The sequence below is a fragment of the Colletotrichum fioriniae genome, assembly GCF_027942845.1.
Source record: "Colletotrichum fioriniae strain IMI 355084 chromosome Unknown scaffold_13, whole genome shotgun sequence".
NCBI classification, from domain to species: Eukaryota; Fungi; Ascomycota; class Sordariomycetes; order Glomerellales; family Glomerellaceae; genus Colletotrichum; species Colletotrichum fioriniae.
In genome coordinates, this window is record NW_027076849.1 from 941,606 (window position 1) to 957,644 (window position 16,039).

The following is a 16,039-nucleotide window of genomic DNA, read 5'->3' on the forward strand; positions in this document are numbered from 1 at the left end:
TCCCCTGTCTACTTACTCACTTAAGTACTAAGTACGATGCGAGGAGTCGTGGCTTCAAGTCATGGCTTGCATCTCTTCGCGGCTCGTCACGCTGTTCGAGCCTTTTCCTGCCTTTGCAATCACTTGAGAATTGATCGAATATGCATTTTATTTGATCCAAATGCTGCACGGTAACTGCTTAGCTCATAATATCGTACACGCACGTATTTTCCAGCATTCGTAGTGTTCATAGCGGCCCGGGCCAGTTCCTTGACCGGCTCTCTGCTCTGTAGAGCCCCAAATTTTGCGAGTCGGGAGAGGAGAGTTTCCCACATGGCCTTGAGTCGCATACTTACCCAAGTATGCATGCCTGCACCAGTGTGGGTACGCCTGATCAACCCTATGATCTCTCTTGCATGTTGGTTTTGATTACTCCAGCTGGATGGCTCGACATAGCGCGACGGACATTCTCGTTCCAACCATCTGGGTCGCCACTAATAGGGCCATCAGACAGTCGAGGAAAGTTTATACGCCATTCGCAAGGGCTCATTGGGCGCAACGCCAAGGAACGCCATGTCATTAGCATCAAGCTCCATCGTTCAGTTGATTTCAACAGCCGGGGCACTCGGAGCCGACTGGGCAGCCACCCCCAAATGCACAGGATCGCCAAGCGGGAGCTAAACGGCTCTCGCCATGCCTCTCATATCCCCTCCAATCATAAAACGCCTCGGGAATCCGGTTCAATTTCCTAGCGAGAACGTTAACTCCAAACTGCCGGACAGAACCCGGATTTCGCAGCGGACTAGTGCCCCTCATGTGATCGACCTGGGGGATCGCGCGGTCTGGGGTAAGTCAACTTTGGGGAAGAAAAGAAATGCGGGGATAGCTCAGGTGTTTATCCATGCTCAAGTGAACCCACGGATGTGGATACGCGACGGCCGTAGATGCCAGAGACAGTCTGACAGACCACTTGCGCCGGCTTGGCTGCTGCGCTGCTGGTCTTGGGTGACGGAGTGGTCTGGTTGCAGCCGAGGGATTGAGAAGTTGGGAACCGAACCATTGAGATGCGCAATGAGAGACGTATATAAGGGCGATATCGCGTCTGCATCGATCGCGAGGAGGTGGTAGTTTTCCCCGTGTCCCCCAGACTCTAAAGGTCCAACACTCGAATTGAGCCATCTCCTCGAGTAACAAGACGCCGAGATATTTGCCGAGACTTGCCTGCCAGGATGGCTGAGCCAACAAACCGGACCTACCCCGTCGACGACGAGAAGCGGGACCTCGCTAGCAGCGATGTCATGGAAGACGCGCCTCCCGCTGTAGTGGCAGCCGTCGCTGCGCACGAGATCGCGCACGAGGTAGAAGATGGCAAATACTCACCTTGGACGAAATCCATGTTCAACCTTTATGGTGTGCTGTTCGTGGCGTACTGCTGCGGTGCCCTCAACGGATATGTAAGTTTGCCTTGACTTTGCAGAGCAATACCGACCTGGATCAGCTGACAGAAAGCAACAGGATGGATCACTCATGGGATCGCTCAATGGAATGAAATCCTATCAGCGAACTTTCGATATGTAGGTGCTTCGTGGTAGCGACGCCTGTGAAGGAGAAGCAGGCTGATCCAGGAGTAGGAAAACCTCGGGCTCTTCGACCGGCATCGTGTTTATGATGTACAACGTCGGATCGGTCTGCGCCATTCTCTTTACGGGACCCGTCAATGACCTTCTCGGCCGGCGCTGGGGCATGTTTACTGGCGCTTTGCTCATTATTGTAAGTCTATGCGATACAAGCATTTCCACCTTTCCTCAGGCAAGGTTTGCTGACAGATGTCATAGATCGGCACTTGTATCCAGTAAGACAAACTCATTATTCAAATTTTGGTCTATAACGCTGACTTTTTATCTAGAGCTACAGCAAACCATATCCCTCAGTTTCTTGGGGGACGTTTCGTTTTGGGCTTTGGCGTGTCTTTTTGCTGTGTCTCTGCTCCAACCTACGTGAGCGAGTTAGCTCACCCCAAGGTATGTGTAATCTTGAGAACTGCTAGTGAAGTTCCACTGATGATTTGGGAAACAGTGGAGAGGTACCCTGACTGGACTGTACAACTGCATGTGGTATGAATCCCTGTGGACTTTGATTAGTATGTCAATATCATCCACCAAGCTAACAATAAGACAGGCCCGTTGGAGCTTTCATTGCAGGCTGGGTAAGCGACTAAAGCTTCGGAACAGCTTGATTACCTTCGGCAATGATATTGATTACGATTTAACAGGTTGCCTACGGCGCTTCTTTCATCCCGGGTGACGGCGGCTGGCGTCTTCCCGTCTGGTGTCAACTGGTCACGTCCGGAATCGTTGTCGCTTTTGTGTTCTTCTTGCCAGAGAGTGTAAGTAGCCAACTTAATTTCAGGGCCAATCCTTCAACTAATCTTGAACTCAATAGCCCAGATGGCTTGTAGCCAACGACCGACACGAAGAGGCAGCAAAGATCCTGACTCAGCTACACGGCGAAAAAGACCCCAACCATCCTATCGTGCAACTGCAGATGAAGGAAATGATGGCCCAGATCTCGAATGAAGCTAGTGATAAGAAGTGGTGGGATTACCACGAGTTGTGGAACACTCACTCCGCTCGGAGAAGACTTATTTGCGTCTTGGGTATGGCCATCATGGGACAGGTAAGACCTTCAAATCCTCTGTAATGTGAACGTTGTGTGATTTCTAATACTTATCTTTACCAGGCTTCCGGAAACTCTCTTTCAAGCTATTATCTCGTGACAATGATGAACACAGCCGGAATCACCGACGAAAAGAAGGTTCTAGCCCTCAACGCAGTCAACAGCATTCTCGGCCTTCTCGGCAGTGTCATTGGCGCCCGTCTTACCGATCGCGTTGGCCGACGACCCTTGCTCATCTACAGCATTTTGTTCTGCTCCGTCACGTTCGCTGTTATCACCGGGACGTCCAAAATGGCCGTCGACGACCCAAGCAACACCAACGCCGCCAACTCCACCATCGCCTTCGTCTTCCTATTCGGTGTCGTGTTCTCTCTGGGCTGGACAGCTCAGCAGAGCATGTACATTGCCGAGACTCTCAGCACCTCTACTCGTGCTAAGGGAACTGCGGTCGGCAACTTTGCCTCCTCGGCTATTTCGTTGGTGCTTGCTTACAGTTCTGGACCTGCATTTGAGAAGATTGGCTATTACTTTTACCTTGTCTTTGTCTTCTGGTGAGTTACTCGGCGGTCAACGCCATCAGAGTTCCATTCATCTATGCTAACCTTTCCCTTAGGGATATCTTAGAGGCAATCTTCATCTACTTCTTCTTCCCGGAGACTAACCACAGAACGCTAGAAGAGCTCGAGGAGGTATTTTCTGCGCCGAATCCCGTCAAGAAGAGTTTGGAGCCTCGTTCCGCATCAACTGTGTTGGAGACTATGAAAGTTCCCAATGAGAAATTTGTAGAGGCTTATACGATTGTCTGATGACAAAACTGGTAGTTGCTCGAGATGCCAACCACACATGGACCTCTATTCGGGTCCTGGTACAGCCCTTGCAGTAAATTTATGAGTTCTTGACTTGACCACAACTCTCTCTTGCAAAAACAATAATAGTTCTTCCAAAACCCTCTGTTTGAATCTATGAGGTAGATTGATTATAAATGAGTGACCCTCAGTGTTTGTTACTGGGCGTTGGTTTCGGAAGTTTAGTGGGTTGGCGGATATGCATCGGCTTTCTCGCCGATATCGTCATCCTGCCGGGAATAACGTGCGGGGATTAACACCGCACCGGAAGACTTCCGTTTGTCTGAACACTTCATGTTGTTAATCCGCATGAGCACAAAATGAGCGCTTGCAAATCAACAGTCATCAATCGCTGTCACGGAACTTCTCTTATTGATACCCGCCGACATTTCAGCTTTGGTCTTACCAAGGAACCATCACCAGTCATTCATTTTTCCGGTAAACAAGATCCGGAGATCTCACTTCCACGGCTATGCACGGAGTTTGAATTTCCAGGAGCATCTTGAGACGATGTCAGGAAACAGGCCGATCGTCCTCCGCCTTGGCGAGGATATCAAATACAACCACGATTACTACAAGGATATCTTCACAGACCGATTCACCGTCGTACCAAACGAAGAACCCGACCGAGCATCATTCATCAAAGCCCTCAAAGAGAAGAAATATGGCGACTTTTCTGCGATATTCCGCCCTCATTTCCAGACCGGCGGCGAGATGGGCCAGTGGGATGAAGAACTCATCGACCTCCTGCCCTCATCAGTCCGCATCTTTGCCTCTGCGGGAGCAGGATTCAACTGGGCCGATGTCGATGCTCTCGGCCGTCGCAAGATCTGGTACGCTAATGGCGCAGGTGCCAGTGACGAGGCCGTCTCGGACACTGGACTGTTCATGATCCTCTCCGTCTTCCGCAACTTTTGGAGGGCACAGAGAGCGGCAAGGACGTGCGACCCCGAGCAGTTCCTTGCCATGCATCGTCTGGTGGGAGGTATATCGTGGAGCCCGCGCGATCATGTGCTTGGGATCGTGGGACTGGGGAACATCAGCAAGAAGCTCGCATACAAGGCCAGGACCGCGTTGGGTATGAAGATCCACTACTACGATGTGGTGCGATCACCCTTGGAGGTCGAGGAAGAGTTGCAAGCGACCTTCCATCCAACACTACACGAACTCCTGGCCGTCTCGGACTGCGTGACGCTTCATACTCCGCTCAATGCTCATACGCACGACTTGATCAACAAGGAAGCTTTTGCAGCTATGAAGGATGGTGCCCGGCTCGTCAACACCGCACGAGGCGAAGTGGTCAACGAAGAAGCCTTGATCGAAGCTCTACAGAGCGGGAAGTTGTCAGCTGCTGGCTTGGATGTACATTATCACGAACCACAAGTTTCAAAGACACTGGCGGACATGGAGAATGTAACTCTAACGTGTCACAACGGCGGAGCGGCCATCACCACGCGAGTCAACTTTGAGCTGAATGCTATGAAAAATATTGTTGAAGTGGTTGGGAGTGACGGCACTATAGTTGGAAAGCCGTTGACGCCGGTAAATCAGAAGGTGTTCGAGGCATCTCAATGAATCACAATTAGCTCTTGGGCGCTTTTTGAAGATACTGCTCCTCACCTATGAGTTCCAACCTGGTCCAATATCTGCGGCTAAGTTGACCTTAGCTTGTGTTGCCATGATTGCCGACCAGCATTCCATCCAGCCTACCAGTCCTACGGCATTCTTCCCGATATTCGGAAAAGTCGGTGCGAGCGCGTATCCCGGTGTTAAAAGACAACCCTGGAGCTATCCGTCCCCTCCCCCGCAAGCCAAGAATCCGGGGCCCCAGATCAGAGGCGCCGTCACAGGGGCATCCCGCCGGCTTTCTCCCCGGAGCTTCAATCACTACAACGTTGCTAACTTTTAGTTTGTTTAAATATTACGACTAGATACTTTGAGCATAATGATCCCACTTTTGAGGGAAACACATGCCTACCAACTGCTCCGTCAGGGCTTGTAGCTTTCATGATGTCAGAAGCAATCCAAGCACAGAAGCAAGATGCCGAGCATACAGAGAAACGGCAGACTCTGCTGCCGGAAGAGTTGCCTCTGCCTCAGGAGCTGGAGCACATGGGAATCGATGAATTGAGGCTTCTTGAAAGGGGTCTGACAAGGCGTCTTGATCTTACCTTGATGCCATCGGTGTTCATCTTGTTCCTTCTGAATATTCTGTACGTCAACAAACAGCGACTGATTATCTTAACTTACCTTACTCTTTCTCTGCTAACAACCTCTAAGCGATAGGAACAATATAGCAAGTGCTAAGATCACAGGTCTCACAGAGACGCTCAACATAACAAATGCCGAGTACAACACTTGCCTTCTTATGTTCTATGTCGGTTGTAAGCCTTAATCCAATACCCTATAAGCCCACCTGAAGCCTTGACGCTGACTTCATCACAAGACTGCATCACACAAGTTCCTTCAAATCTCATCATCGGAAAAGTAAGACCTTCTTACTACATCTGCCTAATCACCTCTTTATGGGGAGTTCTCTCCATGTGCCAGGGCTTCACAACCAATTTCTCTCAGCTCGCAGCCGTTCGTTTTATCCTTGGCCTAGTGGAGGCTCCCTTCCTACCCGCCGTCTTTGTTTTGATGTCATGCTGGTACAATAGAAAAGAATTGCCCCCCAGAATCGCGATTCTATATGGAGGAAACATGCTCGCCACGGCATTCTCAGGGCTGATCGCCGCGGGAATTACCTCTAGTATGGAAGGCAAGGCAGGCAGACCTTCATGGGTAAGTTCACAAAGCCAGAAACTGGATCGTGAGTCAAAGCCCCACTGACAGCCTATAGGAATGGCTTTTTATCATTGAAGGCGCCATGACTGTAGTCATTGCTCTTCTCCTCCTGCCGTTGCTCACAGACTACCCACTACAAAGCAAGCATCTCTTCATATCACGAGAGCATCAGCTCTACGCTGTAAGTCCTCTTGATCCTGATATAGGCACTCTTACCCACTTCCCCTTACTAAACCTTGAACAGGAGTGGAGAATCCGCAAAGAGAATGCAGGAATTGTCGACGAAGACCCAGAGTCGATCTTCTGGGGACTCAAACAAGCCTTGATCGATCCCAAACTGTATCTTTTCATTGTGCAGCAAATGGCGTTGATCACGGCGCAAAGTTTCAACAACTTCTTTCCCTCGATCGTGGGAACTCTCGGCTACGGCCAGACAACGACTCTTCTCTTGACATCCCCGCCATACTTTTTCGCCTTCATTGTGTCGCTGTGTGTATCTTTCCACGCGTCACATAAAGACGAACGTGGCTATCACATCGCTGTCCCCATGGTCTTTGCTCTCCTTGGGAATCTTCTAGTAAGTACATTGAAACCAACTTGGACCCTTATCTCACAAACTAACATCGATTAGGCCATGTTCGTACCATCTCTTGGTGGAAGATACTTCTCCATGTTCCTCATGACCTCCGGTTCCTACGCGCCCTACAACCTTTGCGTTAGCTGGCTCAGCTCTTCTCTTCCACGGCCTAGAGCGAAACGTGCTGCTGCTTTAGCCATTGTCAACTTTATGGCTGCTGGGGTGGCGCACTTTTACACAAGTTATATGTTCCCTGACAGTCAGAAGCCACGGTACTACGCCGGTGGCGCGGTCATGTCTGGTGCGTGTTTGGTATGTGGCGGTGTAGCGTTGTCGATCAAGTTCTACCTCAAGAAACAGAATCAGAGATTCGAGGAAGAGGAGCGCTTGGGTGTCACAAGCCATACTCATATTAAAGGATCAAAAGCTGGGCATGGTGGCGAAGGAGTTGTTTCCTTTCGATACGTGCATTAGGTCGCTACATTGCTTCACTATCAACTACTTCATGTTAAAAGCCCGATTCCAGTCTAACAACATCTGTCCATCTCTATCAACAAATGCATCCCTTGCCGTTCATTACCAATCTCTCCTCATTAAGTGGTCAGTAGGGAAAAACACGGCGCCATCTATGAAAGATCAAAGTGCGGAAATGACTATGATAGTTTGTAGACAGACTCAGTTGGGCATTGGAAATTTGTACGGACAACGACAAGAGGTTTCACCCAGCTACTTTACATACCAACTTCATGACATGATGCGATGCGGTAACAACCGGCAGCATCCACAACTGACTCGTTAGTGTAACAAATCAGCAGAGAGCGCTACCATCCCTTGGCAATGATTGCGAAGATAGCCGTCGGCAAAAGTTTTTGACGATCGGCTATATTTAAGCTTACTTGCCAAGCGTGGATCCAACCCCACCACTTCCCCTCGATGCTGTTTGGTGACAACGCGAAGGGTAACAGGAGCAGAGTGGACGGACTTTTCCACGGCAAAGACGCACGCGGGGCCCCAAGTTCTTGCAAAGCCGATCGGACATGACAACTCTCCCGGAGAGCCGGGCCATGCCCCTTGGGTGACATATCAGCATAATGAAGATGTGGAAGAAAATGGCTATCTCTTCTGCCAAGGCCGGTATCTCTAGACGGAAGTGGAGATTGTGTCGGGTTCAACTCTTCAACGTTCTGCTGATCTCAACTCCCTCTCCTCATTTGCAAGGCTGGGCAGATGTCCGCAGGCCCCTTGTCTCGTTCAGACAACGAATGGCATGTCTCGTTGTGTAATCGATGAGCGCTTTATTCATGTAATCGCCAAGACGTTAAGCTTCTGGCGGAATTTGCTGTCTCCATCTACCGGCCATGGGCGAAGGGAAAAAGGTGAGTCAATAAAGTCTGAGTAATTTTTGGGCCGCGACATACATATAAACACATCAACCTATGTCTAACGCAGCGATCAATTCCTCACGCAAGTTCTCCCGCTTCGCCATCTCTATCTTCTCACTGACTCGAGAACATTATGGGTATCCAATGTCCTCTCACGGTGCTGGTGGCAGCGCTTGGTGTTAGCTCGGCTGTCGCATTCAATGTGATTCCTCGCCAGAGCAACGGCACCGGCGAAACGAGCCCTTACTTCTCCGATGTATCTGATTACATCGATTCCATCGTTGATGAGTTATGGCCAATCAACAAGGAAATCCACGACAATCCCGAGCTAGGATACGAAGAGGTCAAGGCCCATGAACTCCTTACTTCCTTCATGGAATCTCATGAAGGGTGGAATGTCACCAGATCCATCTACAACATCAGCACCGCATTCGTCGCGGTGTTTGAAGGATCGGGTGAGGGACCTGTGGTTTCCTTCAATGCTGAATACGGTGCGTCCATCATGACTGCTACTCTTTCGCCTCGAGACTGACTGGATTTTGGCAGATGCCCTACCTGGACTGGGGCACGCTTGCGGGCACAACCTCATTGCGACAGCCTCTGTCGGAGGAGCGCTCGCTACCGCGGAGATCATGCGTGCTGAAAGCCTTCCTGGCAAAGTGATCCTGTTCGGCACTCCTGCTGAAGAAAGTAGGTCACATGCAATGCATCATACCCTTTGCGCAAAAGCTCACTCAAACTCAAGGTCTTGGTGGCAAGGTCAAGCTGCTTGAGGCCGGCGCTTTCGGAGACCACAACATCGACATCTCACTGATTTCTCACCCCACGAATAGCGGCGATTCTCCATATATGATCACCACTTCGACCGATCGTTTTGAAGTAGAATACTACGGAAAAGAGGCCCACGCCGCTGCTTCTCCTTGGGAGGGAGTTAATGCTCAAGACGCCCTGGTCTTGGCTAACAACGCCATCGCTCTCCTTCGCCAGCAGACGCGGTCAACCGACAAGATCCACGGCATCATCACCTCCGCCGGAACACGCATCAATGTCATTCCCGCACTCGCTCAAGCGTCTTTCCAAATTCGATCCGCCGAGGACGAGGCCCTGGAGGAGTGGACCAAGCGCATCATCAAATGCTGGGAAGCCGGTGCTCTGGCCACAGGGGCTGAGCTCAACGTCACCAAGCGCCCCTACGGCTACTCCAACATGGTATCCAACGACGTTCTCGCAAGCTCCTGGTCAAAGTACTTCACCGAGCTGGGTGGTGAGGTCCCCAACGCTGAGGTTGACAAGTTGCGCGAACCGAGTGGTAGCACTGATCAAGGAAACGTCAGCAAGGACTTCCCTACGATCAGCCCTTTCTTTGGAATCACAAACGAGAATGGCAGTGCCCCAACTGGTGGCCCTCATACCGCTGCCTTTGAGGTTGCTGCCGGCAGTCGTGCTGCATTTGATAAGGCCATCATGGTCGCGAAGAGTATGGCTGGCGTTGCTATTGATATCCTGACTGTTGATGGCATGCTTGAACTGGTTAAGGAGGAGTTCGAGGCTACGCAGACGAAGCGCAGAAGACGCAGGTCAGTTCATTAGGCTTCAAGTGCTGGTGGTCTTATAGATGTATCTATTCATGTTGGATATAAATGGCCGCAGAGTAGCTAAAACTAGTCCCGCCAAACACAGATCTCCAGATTTTCCAAGACTCTCTAATCTGTCTTTTGGACGATTTCTGTACGAACAAAGATTTTATCCGTCGACTCATCATCTCTCATAGCACGTCCGCCCTGCGCTTCGCCAAACTCGGAACGCCTATGGCTCGCTTTTCTCCCCCCAAGGGCCGTTCCGTCTGTCTCTTTATGCATGTCATCCATCTCAAGGTTCTCATCCGAGTCGGTCATGACCATGAATCCATCGGCCCCTCGGGAGTGGGGCTTTGAGGCTGATATAAATGTACGAGGTCCCGTCGCTCCAGACTTGCCACCATTGTAGTGTTTCGCATGAAGATTGGTTCGGTCTGCACTCGATCGAAGGGTACTGATGAACCGGCCAAATATGCGATCGAAGACAGGCCTGAGGATCGGTGACGACGATACCATGAGTGCGACGCCCATTTCAGCTGAGCTCCATACCATAGCGTTTGGTGATGTAAAGGAGAAGTCGAGGAAGTCAACGCTGAAGACCGAAGCAAGTCGCAGGGCTCCGAAAACGATTGTCCTAAGGGCGAGTTCATCTGTCAGAACCTGTCCGAATGTCATACGTCCAACATTGCATAGAACAGACAATGACCAAGTAGCTTTGGGTTTCACTTACAGGATACCGGCTCCGAAGATGCCCATGAGTGCGATCCGGTGTGCACTGGAAACTTGGAGTTTCAGCACCATTGGGATGGGCAGAATGAAGATGATCAGATCGACAATGACATCCACCACGCCCACAGCAGCAAAAGCTGTAATCTTATCACCACAAACTCCCCCGGGAACTGTTGGATTCCATTGCATCGCAATAGGTCTGCAGATGAGTAACCCAATAAAAATCATCATCAAAGTCCAGGCAATGCATAAGCCCATGGTTGCCCAGGCCGCAATCTGTTGACCAGGAAGTCGCCGATTAATGACCCTGAGTCTACATTGATATGAGGGGATTGCGATCGCTTTGACGCGGGTCTTAATTGCTTACCTTGAATGGGCGGATAAAGAAGATGCGTTGAAGCATCCAGCAGATGCTGATCTTAAGTGACCCAAGAGACACAGCGTAGACCACTTGACTAGCATACCCAAACTTCATCAACTTCTCGATATGCCACGGCTGGAGCTCAGAGACGTGATGACCTGCACCTCCGAGAAAAAGCACTGAGAATTGTTGGTCAGTCGTGCATCGATAGAAATGTGTTACATTTCTATGGGCGAAACCCAATGACAACCTAGTTAATGCTATACTTACTCATGAAATGCAGGACTACGAAGCCGTAGAACAGTGTCTGACGAATTCACGATTAGTCTATAACCCAAGTGTTCACGGGGTTATCCTCATTTCATACCAGCGCTACCATATACAAGCTGTCGTCAACTCCAAAGGGAACCCGGCGCATCTTTCGCGAGTACAGACGCAGCCCTGTCCACACTGTCACAAGTGTCACCAACACAATGTTGGTATAAATCACCTGTACGGCATTTGGATTCGCTGCTAGTGGCACGATGGTAGTCTTAATCCGAGAGAGGTCCGAATCGACAGCCATTGTCGTTACGCTCTTAGAGCTGTTGCGTTTGCGGCAGTTGGGTGGTCGGCGGGGGGACAAGATTGAGTTGATGCTTTCAACAAGAGTTCGACTTCAATTCCAGGCAGACTGTACAAACTACGGCTGGTGTGGGTATCGGGATTACGTCTTATCCTGTGAGTCTCTGCGGCACAGCTATCTTTGTCAAAACTTGCATGAACCCATCTCGGCGGGTGACGAATGGGGACTATGCAAGGAGTCAGGGACGCATCTGCATTGAGACGTTGACCCTGGCGATTCTAGCCAAGTCTTCAGATCCTTCTTGTCGCGCCTGTGCCTGTGCCTGACAGCCCTCATCCTCCTTGAATACGTTGAACCGATGAAATTGTGACAGGGCTTCAGTCTTAGAACATTTTCTTGTTACACCCACTCTATTCCATATCGGGCAGGTCGTCAGAGTTATGCAAGTTGAGGTCAGCGCAGGCAGCATACCAGTTGTGAGTCGCTATACAACACATTGCGCAGAATTTGATTTACCAAGGCAGATTAAACAGTTTCCTGTCAGATTTCTAAATATGCCTCTATCAATTCAGTTGAAATCAACTGTCGAAATCAGCAATCATTCCTGCAGTCGAACCTCGAACACGGCCCTGACAGATGTATACCAAAAAGGGGGTTCTAGAACTCCTCCATTCTGCAAATCATGGGTAATGTGCCACGCTTGTACTCGAATAAAGAAGCCTTTTCATTTTCGCAAGCAAGTACCGAAGACTTGGGTTCTTTGACGATAAGCAAGCCATGTACCCGGTAATACGGCCATCTGCACTCGGGAGGCACGCGTGGCGGCGCAGTCAGTTCGCGCGACCTCTCTCTCGAAACCAATCAATTTGCGAGTTGTAAAGCAGGGGATGTGCCACTCCGAGCGCCTTTGTCGGACACAATGATGAGGCACTGGTTCCTTTTATTAATCCCTCCAGTCTTCTATCATCCAATCATCTGCTGATGTGGTTATTGCTCTTGGGATTGTGCCTCTCGCCAGACAGCAGGGAGAATAGCCTCGGGACAGCATGGCGGAGCTCAGTGTGCACACTCCTGTGTTACTCCATTGCGTCTTTAGACAACTCGTGCAAGTGCCTGAGTCAGATGACAGGAACTATGCAAAGTACTAGTTCCCTCATGTTTGCAAGAAAGATTTCATCTGTATCGCGCCATGAACGACAGTCGAGGGGCAGGTTCTCGAGGGGTATACCTCTGTAATCAAACCCGATGTATTGGTCGAATGATCTTCTCAGCATTGAAAAATTGATATTCCAGCCTTGTCAATCAAACCACGGGCTATCTTCGGCTGAGTACCCATGATATTAGTCACATTGCTCCCCTGAGTATTGCTTTCCATTATAGACAGATCGTATGACCAACGAGATTCTGGAGGGCTCTTCAGCCAGTAAGAATTGTTTTCATCTCAAGGCCCTCCGTTGTTTTGGTGTTGCGCAGTTTTTGAGGTCCCTTGTCGCCAAGCAGGCCTTGTGGGCTGGGCTATGTTGGACCTTGGACTGGGGACGAATTCTTGAGCGCGGAACAAGGTGAATGCTCCCGGAGACCAAGGGTCTCGAACTATCCTGGTAAGGACGGGTGAAAGAACCTTTTTGAAAACGCTCCCGCGAGTCGCGATGAAAGTCCAATGTCTCTTGCAACTTCCTGCTTTTCATCAGTATTGAGGACAGAGCCGTTGGTAGGCGCTACTTCAGCTGTAAGTAGACTTTGAGTGCCTAACTCACTTTCGAATAATATTCTAGCCAATTCTTACATGCACATAGAGTTCAGAGGGAAGTTTAATCTGATCCACGCTCCGATAATAAGGACGGTGGATGATGGGTAGTTTTTCGGGAGAAGTAACGTTGGTTTTGTCAACCAACAAACTTCTTCACCCGCTCATATAAATATCCCTGTCTCTAAACAGCCAAGCCGGCTAGCAGGGATCACATTCCACATTTTATGCGGTTGGAGAGAATCTGCACTTGAGCCTTGAAGACATCAAGGGTTACGTTCGGACATGATTCCTGACCGGTCTTGCGCACATTGATTTCGATCCAAATCCGACATGTCGAAATATCGTTAGGATTTTGCAACGTAACCTTATCTCGGTCCTCCAGCTCTTTGAAGGGAGGCACTTCAGGAGCATCGCGCATTAGGTAGGGTGCACGAGCATGGCTCTGCGTGTACAACACGCCGCCGAGAATGGGCAAGATTGCACATGCAATAGAAGTGGAAGCATGCAGCCTTCAGACCTAAATCAAACCATGCGCCCGGTTGTGGGTATTTCCCGAATATCAAAATTGGGTTACTGTGGCCGAAATATTTCGAAAGGCCTGAGCAAGCGTATACCTCCTGTCGTTAGGATATAAACCCGAAGCTACATCGCTGCACTTGCAGCCTTTTGGTGATGCTCGAGGCCCTTTCGCTTGGTCCAGACCACCCGCCCCCCCGACCAAAGTCACTTTTGGTCCTTCTTCTCTCCTAGACAATCCCGATTCATCATACATCTGGCACTTAGAGACTGCAAGACAAAATGCTGTCAACAGTTTGGGACTATGTCATAGTTGGCGGTGGCCTCGCGGGTTCCGTCATCTCAAGCCGTATGTTGGAGTATAACAGTTCTCTAAACATTCTACTCATCGAGGCTGGCGAAGACACCCGGTCGCGTACCGACATTCTTTACACCAACGCTACGAATCTCATGGGTGGCGAGCTCGACTGGCAGTACCCGACCAAACCTGTCACCGCGCTCAACGACCGCAGTCTCGTCTACAACCAGGGCAAAGGGTTGGGAGGTGGCGCCGCGATCAACTCTTGTAAGCAGTCATTGAACTTTCCCGAGACAAAATGAAAGTACTAACGGTGCCTAGGCGGCTATACTCGTGGCCCCAAGGTGGATTATGATGAATGGGCTGAAATCGTAGGCGACTCGCGATGGAGCTATGACAGCCAATTGCCCTGGATGAAGAAGGCGGAGGACTGGTTCAGCACCAACAGTACCGCTCAGCACGGCAATGGGGGTCCTCTCCACGTTGCTTCCGTCACATCCACAGGCCGGTCGTACCCTCTCCGTGATGATGTTGCGGGAGCTTGGCAAGAACTCGGAGTTACGGGCTTGCCCAACCTCGATAGCAACGCCGGCGATAACCTCGGTCGCGCCGAGCTTACCGAGACCAGGCGTAACGGTCTTCGTGAACTCACTCCGGTCATCTATCCCCTTGATGGCATCACTATTTTGACCGACACTCTGGTTGAGAAGATTATCCTTGCCAAGAATTGCAGCGACGGCGAGCTGAGGGCAACCGGCGTTCAGCTTGCCAATGGTACCCAGATCTCCTCCAAGAACGTGATCTCGGCGGCCGGAGCATACCGATCTCCCCAGCTTCTCATGCTCTCTGGTATCGGCGACTCTGAAGAGCTGCAGAAGCACAACATCTCAGTCAGGCTCGACATCCCCGAAGTTGGAAAGAATCTCATGGATCACATGTCATTCTACCAGTTCTGGAAGCTCAAGAACCCTGAGGAAGGCCTTGCGCTTGGCTCCAATAACCCACTGTTTTCGCAGCCTGAGTTCGCAACCGGCTACCCGATCGACTGGGTTGTGTCCACCGATGTCGATAAGACGGGCCTTGCCGCTGCCATCGCCGAGGACGAGGGTGCTGCACCAGATGCCGCGACTCATTCGCTCCTCAAGACAGGCCGAAGTTTCCTTGAGAACTTCATCATTTATCAAGCCTACAGTGCCTCTAACCCTACCGTTCCTTTGGATGGATCGCACATCTACACCAATGTAGTTTCTTTCCTCCCCACCTCCCACGGCACCGTCGGCCTCGAATCCTCCAACCCTGCAACCGGACCGGTCATCAACCTCAACTACCTTGAGACCGAGGTCGACCGCTACGTTTACCGCGAAGGTATACGTCAAATGACCAAGCTGATGCTGAACACCACTTTTGGCAAGGACTTTATCGCTGGCGAGACCGCGCCAGATGATATTGAGCCCGTGTCGCTCGATGACACTGACGATTATCTCAACTCTCGTCTAGCAGCGGGAGGTGTCACGACGTGGCATCCCCATGGCACGTGTTCCATGGGCAAGGTCGTTGACTCCGAGTTCAAGGTGAAAGGTGTGAAGGGCCTCCGTGTGGTGGATGCCTCAGTTTTGCCTGTCCCCATGGCCGCCCATCTCATGGCTCCGTTGTATGCCATGTCGGAGCAGGCAGCTGCTATAATCACTGGCAATGCCTAGAAGCTTGAACATAAATATCTAATACACACTAGAGTCATGATAATAGTGGACTTCATGATCGTCACCTGCGAGGCTTTACATGATCGATCCGAAAGTACTTCGAAGATCTTTGAAAATGCAGCACGTGCAACTCGCTTAGATTCTCCATAAGGGACTTATATCATCATCATTGGAGTTTTCTTCAGGCTTAATACTCATAATCTAAGACTTAGCAAAAGTTACAATATCTCAGTTAACATCAAAAAAGCACCAGATATGTGTACATGTATCATCCGCCTTCCCAAATTGTAAGACTAA

At 50.4% G+C, this 16,039-nt stretch overlaps 5 protein-coding genes across 5 annotated transcripts; all 5 read left to right on the forward strand.

Annotated features, from left to right (window-relative positions):
• Positions 1–1,208: 1,208 nt before the first annotated feature.
• N0V96_009998 (uncharacterized protein) lies at positions 1,209–3,461 on the forward strand (the record flags this gene model as incomplete). The annotated part of the gene is made up of 11 exons (XM_065758811.1): positions 1,209–1,433; positions 1,495–1,553; positions 1,611–1,749; positions 1,815–1,831; positions 1,886–2,000; positions 2,056–2,093; positions 2,158–2,185; positions 2,252–2,365; positions 2,422–2,655; positions 2,719–3,206; positions 3,269–3,461. The coding sequence occupies 11 exons, from the start codon at positions 1,209–1,211 to the stop codon at positions 3,459–3,461; spliced, it is 1,650 nt and encodes a 549-aa protein (XP_065612578.1).
• A 549-nt stretch (positions 3,462–4,010) lies between these two features.
• N0V96_009999 (uncharacterized protein) lies at positions 4,011–5,075 on the forward strand (the record flags this gene model as incomplete). The annotated part of the gene is made up of 1 exon (XM_053197301.2): positions 4,011–5,075. One exon carries the CDS (start codon positions 4,011–4,013, stop codon positions 5,073–5,075), a length of 1,065 nt encoding a protein of 354 aa, XP_053045179.1.
• Positions 5,076–6,921: 1,846 nt separating this feature from the next.
• N0V96_010000 (uncharacterized protein) lies at positions 6,922–7,338 on the forward strand (the record flags this gene model as incomplete). The annotated part of the gene is made up of 1 exon (XM_053197300.2): positions 6,922–7,338. The coding sequence occupies one exon, from the start codon at positions 6,922–6,924 to the stop codon at positions 7,336–7,338; it is 417 nt and encodes a 138-aa protein (XP_053045178.2).
• A 1,041-nt stretch (positions 7,339–8,379) lies between these two features.
• Positions 8,380–9,953, forward strand: N0V96_010001 (uncharacterized protein; the record flags this gene model as incomplete). The annotated part of the gene is made up of 4 exons (XM_053197299.2): positions 8,380–8,737; positions 8,793–8,936; positions 8,992–9,823; positions 9,935–9,953. The coding sequence occupies 4 exons, from the start codon at positions 8,380–8,382 to the stop codon at positions 9,951–9,953; spliced, it is 1,353 nt and encodes a 450-aa protein (XP_053045177.1).
• Positions 9,954–14,095: 4,142 nt separating this feature from the next.
• Positions 14,096–15,742, forward strand: N0V96_010002 (uncharacterized protein; the record flags this gene model as incomplete). The annotated part of the gene is made up of 2 exons (XM_053197298.2): positions 14,096–14,309; positions 14,364–15,742. The coding sequence occupies 2 exons, from the start codon at positions 14,096–14,098 to the stop codon at positions 15,740–15,742; spliced, it is 1,593 nt and encodes a 530-aa protein (XP_053045176.2).
• Positions 15,743–16,039: the final 297 nt, after the last annotated feature.